The sequence below is a fragment of the Aquila chrysaetos genome, chromosome 6, assembly GCF_900496995.4.
Source record: "Aquila chrysaetos chrysaetos chromosome 6, bAquChr1.4, whole genome shotgun sequence".
NCBI lineage: Eukaryota > Metazoa > Chordata > Aves > Accipitriformes > Accipitridae > Aquila > Aquila chrysaetos.
Window position 1 is genome coordinate 28,065,867 of NC_044009.1, and position 15,235 is coordinate 28,081,101.

The 15,235-nt window shown below is 37.1% G+C and overlaps 1 protein-coding gene across 1 annotated transcript in view; it reads left to right on the top strand.

The window, feature by feature from the left end:
* The window catches only part of PDE11A (phosphodiesterase 11A), a 145,878-nt gene that overhangs the window by 64,084 nt on the left and 66,559 nt on the right, over positions 1–15,235 (top strand). Inside the window, 6 exon segments of the mRNA XM_041124451.1 lie at positions 41–181; positions 3,810–3,874; positions 9,145–9,280; positions 11,760–11,835; positions 13,317–13,384; positions 13,762–13,854. Of these exon segments, the coding sequence (XP_040980385.1) occupies positions 41–181; positions 3,810–3,874; positions 9,145–9,280; positions 11,760–11,835; positions 13,317–13,384; positions 13,762–13,854 (579 nt within the window).

Here is a 15,235-nt window from a genome sequence, read left to right on the forward strand (position 1 = left end):
TTCTACAACCAATGCAAGAGTTTTCTGTCCTTGTATGCAGGCTTTACTGGAAGTAGTGAATGACCTCTTTGAGGAACAGACTGACTTAGAGAAAATTGTCAAAAAAATTATGCATCGGGCCCAGACTCTGCTGAAGTGTGAACGGTGCTCAGTATTACTTCTGGAAGATATCGAATCACCAGTAAGTATGGCTGGACATTCTGTAGAAAGGCTAATATGTGAGTGGTGGAGCAGCTGCTTTTAATGTGGTGAAGCTGCTCCATATCATATGCAGGTACTGGACAGCAAGTATTCTTCCAGTACGTCATTCTTAAATGTAAGTTAGGTACAGGTTGAATCTTTATCAACACCACTGTTGTGGTTTAGCCCCAGTAGGCAGCTAAGCCCCACACAGCTGCTCACTCATTTCCCCACCCGAGTGGGATGAGGAAGGGAATTGGAAGGGTAAAAGTATGAAAATTCGTGGGTTGAGATAAAGGCAGTTCAGTAGGTAAAGCAAAAGCTGTGTGCGCAAGCAAAGCAAAATAAGGAATTCATATGCTACTTCCAATCGGCAGGCAGGTCTCCTGTCATTTCCAGGTAAGCAGGGCTACATCACATGTAGCAGTTATTTGCGAAGACAAATGCCATAACTCTGAAAGCGCTCCCCCTTTCTCCTCCTCCTCCCAGCTTTTATTGCTGAGCGTGACATCATATGGTATAAGATATCCATTTGGTCAGCTGGGGCTAGCTGTCCGGGCTGTGTCCCCTCCCAATCTATTGTGCACCACCCAATCTAGTCACTGGGGCGGCAGACTGAGAAACAGAGGCCTTGACGCTGTGTAAGTACTGTTCAGCAATAATAAAAACATCCCTGTGGTATCAACGCTGTTTTCATCACAAATCTAAAATGTAGCCCCATACAAGCTACTATGAAGAAAATTAGCCAAAACCAGTATAGCCGCTTTTTCAAATGGGAACTGAAAGGTACATTTATGATTCCTTCTGGTCATTTGAAGGCATTTAATGGGATGTCTGTAAGTTGCTGATGGATCTATCAGTGGTGTGATCCAGCTGATATGCTGTGATTCTCAGTTGTCTGTGTGATGTAATTAGTGCTTATTACGGAGCAGCTAGGACAGCTTAATTGAGAAGCAAGGTGCTCCTGTGGTCTGCTTAAAAAAGAGAAATGAACTGATTTGTTATCAAATATTTATTTGCTCAGTTCCTTTCTTTCATGGTATAGCCACTAGAAGGAAAGAAAAATCCTGTCTGTAGTTTCATTTACATTTACCTGGAATTTATGACCTTGCTAACATTTTCAGGCTAATGACTTACCAAATGGGTGGTGCTTGCAAGCAGCTTCAGAACCAGAAACAGTTGCATCATCAACCAAATTTTCAATGCTCATTTTTAGAACTAACCTTTTTTGCATACATTCCAATAAATAATTATCAGACATCTTTGTTGATATTTCTACAGTGTTCATACTTTTGCATCCATTATTGTTGTTTAACTGTAGCAAACTGAAATACTTATGTAGCTTCTATTCTAGTATGTAACATGCTACATCTTTAAGCAGACTACTGGTCCCTCAGAAATAACAGATAAAAATAAACTCATCAAGACTTTGTTAACTGACCATCCTGTGTTTTCAGCAACTCAGTGGGCTTTACAGCAGTCTAATCAGTGTCTTCACAGTAGTCAGCTTCTGAACTTCTCATGAATGTTTTTTTGTGAAATCCAGTATTTTAATGTGGAAGAACAGCAAGACAATAAGGGCTGCACCTGCACCACAGGGAGTTTTCTCAGCCACCTTTGGTGGCCACTACTCCATGGGATTTGTTTCCTTCCTGAAAGTTTTCCATTCACTCTAGCTGTTGGCAGGGGTATGTTTGGGAGTAACTATGTTTGCACATTTTAACAAGTTTCTTTAATACTTTGCAAAATAAATAATGAGGACCGGTCTTAGTTCCTAAATGATGAAAATGCTGTGAAAAGATAAGCCCTTTTGTTGTTTTAGCCTAGTAATTTTTCCCTGAGGTAACAGAAAATCCATTGGAAAAGAGGTATTTGCATACAAATGGCTAGATAGTCATGTACTTGTTCTTGTGATAGGAAGAAGCTTTTTGCATTGAGCAGCTGAATTGAAAATATGACTTTCAGCATTACTGAAGTACGTTTGGTTTTTGCAATTGCTCTGTCCCCTTGACCAAGGAATAATTACTTCATTGCAGAGCTCCATTAAGTCGAAAACATGGACTTAAGCTATATGAAACTATTTGTCGAGAGTTGCATTTCATGCACAGTTTTGACAGGGACTTTCACTGGGACTTTGTAGTACTGCCATTCATAGGGTATGAGAGCCTTTTTAAAAATGTTTAACGTTTTTATGATTATTGTTATTAGTAGTAAAATAAGTGATTGCCTTTATATTGGTGGCTCCCTTCACTGTTTTCAGGCTATTCAACACAAACTATTCTCCTTTCTACTGATTTGAGAAGTAGTTGAAGGATAAAAATGTTGCTTGTAGCATCATTCTTTTTTCTATCCAAGTATCTTTGGATTCACTGACTCTGTAATTGATTATTTGTTGCTGGGCTGTGACAAGTCTAAATGATTATCAGAGACAGAATCATAAGTTTGTGTGTATGGCAGACAAAACCCATTATTTTCTTTCCTGGAGGAAAGATATGATTCTTATTTCATTTAAACTAATAGCAATTAAGTAGTTTCAGTGGACTATGCCCTAAATTACACTAGCTTTCATAAAAGCAAAATTGAGGTATTTTGTTTATATATTCTTTGTCACAGAATTTTAACATTTCTAGTTTATTTTCTCTTTCTAGACCCCCCACACTGATTTTATAATTACAAGATACAGTTCTACATTCTTATGAAACAGCACTATGTTTGCAAGTATCGTGTGATTTTTATTTTTCACAGAATAGTACATTGTGTTAGTAGCAGGCCGTGGGTGGCATTGCTCACTTCATTTCTCTGCTCTTGGTACTATTTCTACCTTTGAGGATGGAGGGGATTTTTCCAAACCACAGGCAATGAGTTCTCATTCCTCTAGACCAAATTCTGAAATGTGGACAGCCAAGGTATTCAGTTAAGACTGAATTTTTTCTAAACAATCATAAATATTAGGTTAATTTGGAGTAGTAGAATAGCATCTTGCCACCCATTTCGTCATTTTTACAAGTGGCAAAGCAGTTATTTTCCTGATTTCCCCCTATTTTGGAGGGTTAACCTATATATCAAAATAGATCTCCATAGAGTAACTCAATGTTAAGCCATGTCTAAAATATCATTGTTTGTACATCGCATGAAAAGCTTTTACAGTACAGAACTGAAGTGGCAGATGGGGATCCGTACTAGCATCCAAAAACATTACCTGTGTTCTATGTCACATTAGCCACTCTTAAAATGTTTCACTTATGTGCTGTTGGCACATATGTTTAAGGAAAATTGGTTGCAATTAGTAGTGCAAATGGGTCTTTCTGTTTATTTTTCTATATTAAAAAAAGTGTTGTTTGGGTAAAGCTCCATAATTCATGTTCCAAAGCCCTTTGAAGGGAAGCATATACTGTTGCAGAAAATAGTTTCATGAAGAAATCTAAAGATACCATTTGATTTGATATTTTTAGTTAGTGAACTGTGCACAGTGTGTATTTTGAACATGAACTCTCCATTGGGGGAATACAGATTGAATTTTTATTCTAAGACCATTGGATAAAAATACAGTTTAAATATAGGAACCTTATGTTACTGTTTTCTTACATATTTATTCATCTTAACAATTTTAAGTTACTTTTTTGTGACAGGTGGTGAAATTTACAAAATCCTTTGAGTTGTTATCTCCAAAATGCAGTGCTGACACTGACAACAGGTTAGTGCTCATGTCTTCTATGGCAATGGATTACTTTATTTTTCATATAGTTTTAAATTTGCTTGATCATAGTTTTATTTTTCTTGTGGAACTTTGGGTAGATTTGATTGAAGACTGTGAGCCTAGAGCTTTTACTCAGACAAGACTCCTGCTTGCCTCAAATGGAGACTTGCTTCAATAGATATATGTGCCTACATGTCGTGGTTTAACCCCAGCCAGCAACTAAGCACCACGCAGCCGCTCACTCATTGCCCCCCGCCAAGTGAGATGGGGGAGAAAATTGGGGAGAAGAAGTAAAACTCGTGGGTTGAGATAAGAACAGTTTAATGGAACAGAAAGAAGAAACTAATAATGATAACACTAATAAAATTACAACAGTAATAATAAAAGGATTGGAATATACAAATGATGTACAGTGCAATTGCTCACCACCTGCCAATCGATGCCCAGTTAGTCCCCAGGCAGCGATCCTCCCCTCCTCCCCCCCCCCCCCCCCCCAGTTCCTATACTGGATGGGACGTCACATGGTATGGAATACCCCGTTGGCCAGTTTGGGTCAGGTGCCCTGGCTGTGTCCTGTGCCAACTTCTTGTGCCCCTCCAGCTTTCTCGCTGGCTGGGCATGAGAAGCTGAAAAATCCTTGATTTAGTCTAAACACTACTTAGCAACAACTGAAAACATCAGTGTGTTATCAACATTCTTATACTGAACTCAAAAACATAGCACTGTACCAGCTACTAGGAAGACAATTAACTCTATCTCAGCTGAAACCAGGACACTATATTTTTATATGTATGTGTGTGTGTATATATATATGCACTAACATTGTATCAGTGTCTTGGAGGAGAAACCAGGAAATTACTGATGACTTTTTATTGTTGAACTCGTGGAGAACACGCAAATGTTGTTTTGCATACTTAATACTGAAGTTAAAATTACAAAATTATTTTAGATTGTTTGTTGATCTCTTACAAAACGCTTCCTTGCAGCTGTGTTGAAAGGTTTCCAGTAGAATTTTATTTCTGCTCCTGTCAAGTTGGAAAGCCTAAAAACCTCAGAGAACATGTATTTCCTAGAAATTGTGTTCCTGTGACTAAATCTTGTTTGGGAGCCCAGTCAAAATAGAAGTATATGTTTTGCTTAGTAGGATCTGTATTTAAACATTGATAAAGGGCTAATTGTAAGTAGTAATAGAAAGACCTTTTTGTCCATGTGGGGTTACTGTAGTAATTCCTACAAGATAATACAGCTGGTAACAGTTCATATAAAATGTCCTACATACCAAATGAGTAGATGAAGGTTCAGGGCTATTGTGAGAAGATTTCTCCCATCTTTCAGGGCCCAAACTCAGCGACTATCATACACATTTTATGCAAATCAATTCATACTGATTGTGAAATAGAATTTTCCATATCAAGTGCTTGCCATAATGATAAACCTAGCCTTCTGTCCAACTTGCTATCCATTGCTTAGCAAACTTGAAGATTACCTTGTGCTTTGCCAAATTTAAGCCCTTTAAGCAGCTTTTAAAAATATTTTGGGGTAATTTGCCTTCTCTTGTGCTTTATTTCTTCACCTCCACTGTGATAAGAAACTACCACTTCATTAAGGTGAATGTGCACATTGTACTGCAGATCATGACAGGTCATAATTCTTAGTGCTTTTCATGGATTGATCTCACAGCATTACAAAAATGGGTGGTGATATTTTTAAGGTGTGCAAGCTGACAGCAGAGTCCAGGGCTGCACAGAGAGAGATGGGTAGAAGCTAGGTCTCTTTCATGCCCTATCCACTAGTTGAGAGATGGGAATGGTGAGACAAATGGAAAAGGAAAACAAGTGATAAAAAACAGGAAGGTTTAAATATGAATAAATAATCTGTTGATTTGTCTGGGAATCACAAGTTACTGCTTTTGACAAAGAGCTTCAGAGTAGCAGTTGGTCTTTCCTAGGTCAATTAAATGGGTGAAGATACATTCCTTTTGTTCAGGGACAGGAGTATGAATCATGGGATGTGGTTGTTATTCCTGTTTTTCTCAAACTTGATCTGTAGCCAGATTAGTCAAAACAACTTAGAGTGGTGTCAAGTTAACCAAGCTGGCTCATTTCTTGTTACCATAGTTATATTAGCATGTTACCAAAAAGCAGTTTGTAGTAGCCTGCTCTGCATGTAGTCAAGTCAAGATTATTTTAACTTTGGTCTGAGACCTGAATAAACACATGCAACCTGGTAGATAGTCTTTATAAGATTTATAAAGGTATATTTCTGTGCATCTTAATATAAAGATTTATTGCTTTTTCTTTCATTTTTCATCCAGTGGAGAGTGAAGTTGGTTTTACAAAGACCAAGGTTGGACTGGCAGATATGATGTCACATTTGGATCTAGCACAGGCACAGCTTGAGTTATTGGCACTATAGTGGGAAAACAAAGGTTATTTAGGATACAGAACAATGCCGTGAGCCCTTGACATTTGAGCATTTTTCCAGTGAGTTTTGCCCTTTTCATTCTACATTCTGCAGCCATAACTGATGTAAAGTTATGAGACGTTTCATGTGGAAAAAAATGGCAAGATGAGATTCTTCATCATTATACCAGTGAAGATATGTCCTAACATACTTCCTCAGTTTTAGAAGAAATTGGCTTTTCTTTTGCCCTTCTTACATCTGGCTAATAGAAGTTCACCTGTTTAGTGCCTAAATATTGTAATGAATATTTGTATCTTTTTTCTTGCCATTGGTTGTAAAGAAATACCTGTTCAGTTTGCAATTTTCCAGCACACACCATGATCAAGTTTGTTTATTATCCATAATGGTACACTGATGCTCTTGGTTTTGCCAGTCATTTTGTTCTTGAAGTACAGGTTTGCCAAGTCTCCTAAATTTTCTCTCCCTTTGAAAAAAGATTACGTAAATCTTAGAAGCCTTGAGGGTTCAGTTCTGATGTATTCTAGTTGAAGATGAGGCTGAGGGAAGGTGCTATGGTCTATGACTTTCCTGCACAGAAGTAATCTTGGCAGATGATGTAGCTGAGATTTGAAGTTCTCTAACCTGAGTACCAGTGGTAGTGGAAAGGTCAGCTGCCTGAGCCAGAGAGTGGGTTGCATGGGAGAAAATATCTGTGATCCCTCCCAATTGGGCTGGTACAGAGAAAGTGCTGAAATCCCTGCTACTGCTGTTTCACCACCACCGTCCCTGAGATGATGTGCACTCGGGTATCACCCCATTCCCTGCAGTATTTCTATGCGTCTTAAGGCATCTTTCTTCTCTTCTAGTCCTAGGAGCTGGAAGGGTTCATGTCACTACAGAGGATTGAAGGTACCCATGATTTTAGCTGTGCCACTTCCCTGCCGTACTTTCTGCCATCCCTGTCAGGGAGGCTTTGGGGAAGATAGGAAGGCAAGCAGCTGCGTAAGGGCAGCCTGCAGCACTGCTTGGAGGTCTTGAGCTGGGTTCACTCTCCTGCCTGGCGTGCAGTGCTCCTGCTAGTGTGGGGGCAAGACAGGGAGGTGGTGGCATGCAGCTGCCTGCATCAGTTCAGCAGGACTCACTCACAGCTTTCCACAGTTTGGAGAAAATTGTTGCTTGTGATTTTTAGAGTAGGTTCTGAGCTGCTCAGGGTGGAGAGAGAGCCAGCTGGCTGTGATTTGCATCAGAATTAATCATTGATATTTCCTCCTAGTGAAAGTTGAGTGCCTCTCTTCCACAGTGTAGCTGTAAAGCACTTGCTAGGAATGGAGACAACATAGTAGAACATACTTTTAAAACTTCTTCCTGAATTATATCTTGTTTCTTTTACTTGAATTCATTTGCTGCTTAAAATGCTTGACACCCATAATGCAGTCCCAATTTAAAGTGTCTTATATTATAATGATAATATCCAGATTTTTAAGGTATGAACTGGGAGCTATGCATTTGAAATTAGATTCTTATCCTTAAAGATTTCTTTGCTTCTCAAGTATTGATGTCCTGAAATAAATTTTAAATTATAAACCTGAATTTTTTACTTAGCTCAGAAAACATTATATTTCTGTAAAGGTTCCTGTCAAACTATACACATAACATTTATTACAGTTACTCAAAATTCTTATCCCAAATGAAAGTTGATACACTTAGATTTATTTGTGTAAATTTTTATTATCTTTATAGTCTTTTAAGAATATTGAGTTTTCTTTCAAATGAGTGACTTAGTTGAATTAGTCTCCAGAAAATCAATGCAGCTAACAAAAATCAATCCTTTCACTTTGATTGAGTCTTTCAAGCATTTTACTGTGCATCCTTCTTTCATTCATGTGCATTACTTTGAAGTTCAAGCTATTGGTAGTCTTCTTCATGGCTGCTCAGAGTCACTTTTTTCTAAGTAATATTTCTCAGATGTTGAAAATTGATCAGTTTTCTTCTCAAAACTAAGACAACATGCATTCGTTTATTCACACATGAATAGCTACAGCTTGCCAATGTCAAAATCCTGTCTGCAATAAGTCAAAGAGAACTTTTCCTGCTGATTGGATAAGGTATAAGGTGAGGACTTTAAGGTCTGTGTAGATACTGAGTTTTCTGGAGAAGCAGCAGTGGAGTGTGGTGAGTTGAGCACATAATTCTGGTGTCTTATGCTCATTTACTGACAGCTCTCTAGCCCCTCGGTAGTGGTGGCAGAAGCTCAGCCAGGAAAAAAAAAAGGAAGCCTTCATGTATTGTATGTTTACTTGGATCCATCTGCTGCAACACACTTACATTATTGATTTTAAGATTTATTTCATGATCCCTTCTTCACCCATTCAGGTCTGGCATTTCAGACCAAAATAAAAAAAATGGCATTTCCCTTGACAGGAGAATTATTGGAAGTATGAATTAAAAATACCCAAAATTACTAGACTAATTTGAAAAATTAAAATCTTAAAATTATATACTTTCAGGTAGCTCTACAGAAAATATTATTTAGAACTGGTTGCTTTTGATGAGCAGGCCTGTCCCGCAGAAACTTGGAATGTAATCCCACTCTTGATTCATGTGTAAATGCATTTCATTATTAAATGCTGTATTTACTTTACTTGGCAGACTAATGCTATTTTCAGTAGAAAGAATTGTGCGAAGGAGAGAATTTTTGATGTACCATTTCAATAAATACAGAATTATTGTTCCATAGATAATTCTTAGAAACCATTAATAACTGTGAATGGTTCTGCTGCTCCTGTGAATATGCCTATAAGACATGCTGGACTTCAAGCAACGTTGAGTGTATTCTTTTCTTCCCTTGCTATGACTTTTGACAGTTTCAAAGACAACGCGGAGAAATCATCATCTTATTCCGACTGGCTAATAAATAATAGCATTGCTGAACTCGTAGCTTCCACAGGTCTCCCAGTGAACATTAGCGATGCCTATCAGGATCCTCGCTTTGATGCTGAAGTAAGAGATTTTTAGAAATGTAAATATACATCATATTTTTGGTATTGCAATTAATATAACACAATTTTGTCATTATATCCAAGTGGCTTTAAAACATGTGAATATTTATTTTGAATTATTTTTTTCTATCCAGTATGTCCTCCTTCTGGTCTGCTGATGTTGACATGGCTTTATACAGTAAACACAGGTCACTGAATTAGTGTATGACTTTAGGCAGTTACTTAGTCTGTCCATGATTAATTTTTTTTCTATTTGTAAGTGATACCTTCCTCTATCAAGTGCTTTGATATTTATGCAAACCGAGGTTTATTGCTGAAAATTCCGCTGTTGGTGTTCAGTGTTAGCAGCACCATCGTTAGCTGTTGGGGTGACTGGGACCGTACACACACAGAGTGTAAACAGAATCAGTATCTAGAGAGACAAATGTTGTTTGTGATCTAACTTAGCCAACTAACCTTTTAATTTGCACAAATAAAATATACACACTAGGTAAGTTATTTCTCCAAGACACATATCACTCCTAATAAAAGTTGTTTATGTATCCTAAGGTATTAATTCCAGCCTCAGGTAGGAAGGTGTAGGTACAGATAAAAACATATACATGTACTTAACACCTAAATAAGTGTTAGAGGCATATGGAAGGACAAAATCTTCACTGAATTCTATCCAGTGAAACAATATTACTACAGGGGACTTGGCCAGCAGTTGGGCAGCACATTAATCAGTGGACAGCCTTGGTCAGCAAGCTTGCTAAACTATATTACTACAATAAGTGTGCTTGGAAGTGTTTCATATTGAGAGTTTGCTTGGTTCCAGTTTTATTCCATGTGTCATTAAAGGGATTCTCTCTCAAACCAGCAGAATTTGTCAAAACAAGAAAAATAAAAGGGGCCTGCTGTAAAAGTGTACAAGAAAACTTGTGTTGATGCTAATTTGTTCAGAATTTCAAAAAGTACAATTAATGCCTGGAGTCTATTTCTTGCCAAAGAGATATGCTAAAATAAAGCATGCCAATCCTTGATATCTTTGCAGTGGTACTTTCAATATATCGTGTCCTGAATAATTCATCTATCTCTTATTTGTTTCACAGTTAGTCCTTTCCAAGTTAGAGGCACTGCCCAATTTTTATAGAGAAAAGGAAAACACTTAATACAAAGGGCAGTAATTATTTTCTGTTGGTGGGTTCCTATGAAAATTTAATTCTTGAATTCAATTGTTACAATCAATTATTTCTACAGTCAAGTGTAGTAAGAGGAACATATTATCACTTATGACTTAGATAGAATCAAACATACATTTGTAGTTATGAACAGATATTCTGCTCTCTGCTTCTATTAAAAACACTCTGTTTTTTCTCCCAGAACACTAGTTGTCATTTTCAAATGTTGATGCTCAATTTTCAACTCATTCACTGAGAATTTAATGCCAAAGTATTTTCACTGAGTTCATTTTAAGATATACATCTGAGGCAATTGTTCCCCCACTCCCATGGATTTTAGGTGGCACTCCATGGTGATTCCGGTGGTGAGTTCTGAGTGTGTACAAATAAGCAGTACTCTAGTTAAAACCTGAGTTACATCTTTTGCTAGCTAGGAGATCACAGTGATCCCATCCTGCCTCCAGTATATGAATTATTGCTGATCTTTTTTAGTTTTCTTCTATTACAGATTGCCTATGGCACTGGCAGTTTTAGTAAGAGAACGTCTCCTGATCTCCTGTGAGTGGGCTCATCCCACTCTCTCACTCTATTTTGAAAAAATATTTTATTTGCTTCAGATTTTGCAGCAATGACCCTAAAGAATAAAGCTTATTAACCACAGAAAAGAGAGAATCAGTGACACTTATAATAAATTGCAAAGTTTTATGCTATATTAGATAGAAAACAATATGAGGCAGAAAATTCTCTTCAGAACTCCAGGTCCAATTAAACCTACAGAGAAAATCTCAAATCTTGGTTTTGACCCCGTCCTTCCATTTCTTCCTAGCTTGCACTTCTACACAATCATCCTTACTTACTCTTGCCTTTCTTCTGAAAACACGTATTTCCTGTAAGTCCCCTTTTATAGATTTGTTAAATCCAATTTCAGTTTGACAATTGGGAAGAGTATTTCTAAGGCATGCCTATGCAATGGAGGTTGTCTCTACTAATCCACCAGTGTAAGTAATCCAGGAATTGTCTGGACGTTGCCTCAATTGCTCTTTGTCTTTAATTCCAAATCGAAGTCAAATAGTGTAAGCTTTCAGTGGCAAAGGTGGCGACGTTTGTATTTTCTTTGGCAATTTTTAGAATAGTCCTTTTGATTTTTGGTTAGTCTTACTGTGAATGAGGTTTCAGCAGAATTTTTTTCTGAGTGAGAGCTGATTCATATGGAATGACATTTGTAAATGTAAACTTACTCCTTGACATTTCTATTACTAAAATGTGAAAGGCTGCAAATGGTACCTACCGCTAATGGAAGCTCTCATTTCTATGTTTTAGGCTGACCAGATTTCTGGCTTTCACATAAGGTCTGTACTGTGTGTCCCTATATGGAATAGCAACCATCAAATAATTGGTAAGACCTTCCTCATAGCTGCATCATTTTTGTGCTAATGTAACTTTAATTCTGTCTTTTTAATTCTATGTTCCTTTTTCTTCTTTTTCCTAGCTGAATATTGTTAAGAAGTTACAGTACCTAGGATGCATGCTAAGTATCCAAGAAGGGATCTTTTGACTTGGATACTGTATAGACTTTTTCAGCTTTCCCATTGTGTCATTGTTAAGTTATATGTTGTACTGAAACTTGAAGACTAATGAGATGAAAACAGAAATTCTAACAATATTAGTTAAAAATGTTTGATATGCTTCGATACTTTTCTTGGGTCTCCCTTTTTTGTACATAACTCAAGCAAGTGTTTCTGCAGTCAAGCAAAGTGGTCATTTCCCTCTTAGATGATAAACTACAGTCAGGGAAGATTTCCCGGAGAGACTGTGGCAGCTGTTAGAATTGCCTGTGGCAGTGGTGTGTGCTGGATCTGGACCTGACAAGGTTTTCTTGCTTGTTTGATAGGATGCTTCGCAGCTATGATACACCTGCAATTGGCCCTGCATTATTACCTGCTTTTGGTGCAAAAAGGAGCGGCATGTGTAAATAACGGTGCCAGATTCCTCTGTTAACTTTCCACAGAAGAATTCAGGTCAAAGCAATAGCAATTTAAACCGGCAGGGTGAGACTTACATCCCTGTGTGTTGTGGCTGTCAGTGAGAGCCGAGATCAGTAGTGCATTGCTGAAGGCACTCGGTGCCATGCAGGATCAGGATCTTTGAGCTTATTCAGCAGAGATGATGTGGGAATTGAGTCTTAAAAAATATGGCTCATTGTTTGTTGTGAAGTGCGTATTGCCTTAAAGAGGTAGAAAGAAACTGAACCCTTGACCGCTGATAGCTCTTATGATATTTCTCTAAGGGCATATTGTAGCTAAATGAAATAGAAGTGGTTTGTTGCAGTAGAATTCAGTATTAGTGCAGCTAGAGCCAAGAGCTTTGAACGCTTTTTCTTTTTCAAGTGGTTTAAGGAAATGACTTTTTTTTTCATTGGCTCAATGAGAAAAAATTGAGTCATGAGAAAGAAACAACTTATATACACAGGTGATGCTAAACCAACTGAGATTTTAGGAATGAAGGTACTGATTCAGCAAATTATGTTAGTAACTCCAAATTTCTAGGACAACTTACATCGTGATTGCTGTTAGCAAAGTGCTCAAGTCCTTTCCCAAAGAGATCTTTAACCTTTCTTGAAAAGCATTGTGAGTAACTTTTATATTTGCAATATTATACTTGGAGAGTAAAGAATAACAGCTGAAAGTAGTAAACTGAGTCCTGGTATCAAAACAATCAGGCTTTCATGTTTACATCTGTTTAATGATTTTGAGAATAAATATTTGCAGTTTTGCTTTTCAGTTTGAAAGATGTATTTTAAATTTTACCAATGAATAAAATATTCTGCATTGTGAATTAATGAATTAAGATTTTAATTCATATTAACTCTTTCTAAAGGGGTAGCTCAAGTGTTGAACAGGCTTGATGGGAAACCCTTTGACGATGCCGACCAGCGACTGTTTGAAGTAAGAGGCATTCAATTTTGTAGCAATAACATACTTTTTCAGCAGGATTTGGTATTTTTGGGTAGTGCTGCTTCAGTCTACTCTAGGGAGGGGGGGGAAGAATATGTTGTCTGTATTTGTGGTTCGCCATTAATTCTTAGAACTTCTCACTTAATAAGGTTGCATCCTAATTAAAACAAGTTTCTTGTATCTGACCTTTCTCATCTTGTTGAGGCCAGCAACTTGCATATGTTCTCAAGATAACCTGAATAAGCATGATTATTCCTAATATTTCCATGCAATTCCTTTTCATGATCAAGTCAGCATTCACCTTGTTGTTTGTATTATAATTGAATTATAATTTACTTTCTTTTCTTTTTTTCTCTTTCTAATTTTAGGCTTTTGTTATTTTTTGTGGCCTGGGCATCAACAACACAATTATGTATGACCAAGTGAAGAAATCCTGGGCAAAACAGTCTGTGGCTCTTGATGTATGTGTACATCTTAATGAAACATTTTCTTGCTCATAAGTGTCACATGTAAAGGAACCTACTGCTTCTGAATTTATTATAGTTAGCATCATTTCCTATATCTACCTCTCTGCACCTTAGAGTGTTGTCTTACTAAGGTAATGCTGAAGGGAAACTTTCTCAGGGTACACTTAGCTGTGGAGCTTGTGCACAGCTTAAGTAATTTTGAACCTGGGTATCTCATTTGCCTATGTTTTTTACACTAGAAAAGGGGACAGTGATGATGGAGAATCTAGTTTCTTGCAAATGTAAGTGTAGGAATTAATCTAGGCATTATATTTATTTTTGTTGTCCATCAGTAACTGAAAATTCTTTAGAATTTGATATTTTAGATAGCCGCTTCTTGTTTTTCTAGTGTTGTAAACTGTAAGTAAAACATACTGTGAACAGGACAAAATTTGAAAAAAAGTGATCATCATCACAGGGTTTTTTAGTATCAAAAGCAACATCTGCTGAACTCTTACCAAATATATGTCTTGCCAGAATTATGTGAAAGCAGGATGCCTGGCAGCTCAGTAAGAGCTCTGCTGTGGGTCAAGGCGGATACATAATGCAAGGTCCTAGCATTCCAACACATCACATCTTTCTAGAAAATACATATAGAGTAGCTAAATAGATGGAAAGCTTTCTCTTTTCTTGCCTATTTTCTTTGTAGGAATTTCTTTTCCTGTTTCTGCTCCCCCTCCCCATTCATGAAGAATGAAATCTACCAGCTCCTGTAAAACAAAAATACAGAACATTTAAAAAAATTATTATTATTTAAGCTTCTATAAGCTAATTCAACAATAAAGCACTATTGTCTATTATATTCTGGAGATTTTAAACATAATAATATTAAAAATAATCTTGGTGAGAACAAAGCTTGGAGTTTTGAGGATAGCTTTACAAATTTATGTTATTCCTACTAAAACAATAATTAAGAATGGCTTGAATGAAATTTAAGTTCTTTTAAAAAGCATTATGCAAGACTGATTAATCTTAAAACATTCCTCTGATGAAAGGGTAATGTCGTTAAGATTGCAGTATTGTTTTAAATTTCACATGTGATAAGAGAAGAAAATGATCTAGCTCTCCCTCGTGTGTGCACCCTTTAACTGTGTAACTCCTCTGAGTTTATACAATACCCACTATTACAATAAGGCCACAAAAATAGCATTGGCCTGATTGAGATATGAATTATTCTCTATTAAAACAAGAATCAAATCAAACTGGATTGCTATGAAGATGGCTTTTTTTTTTCTTTGCTTTAGGGTTGGAGGTATTTATCTATGTATTGGGGACCTATCCTGTAAAGCACGTAGGCATGTTAAGGCTTTTTGAACTCAATAGGACTGTGTTAAAA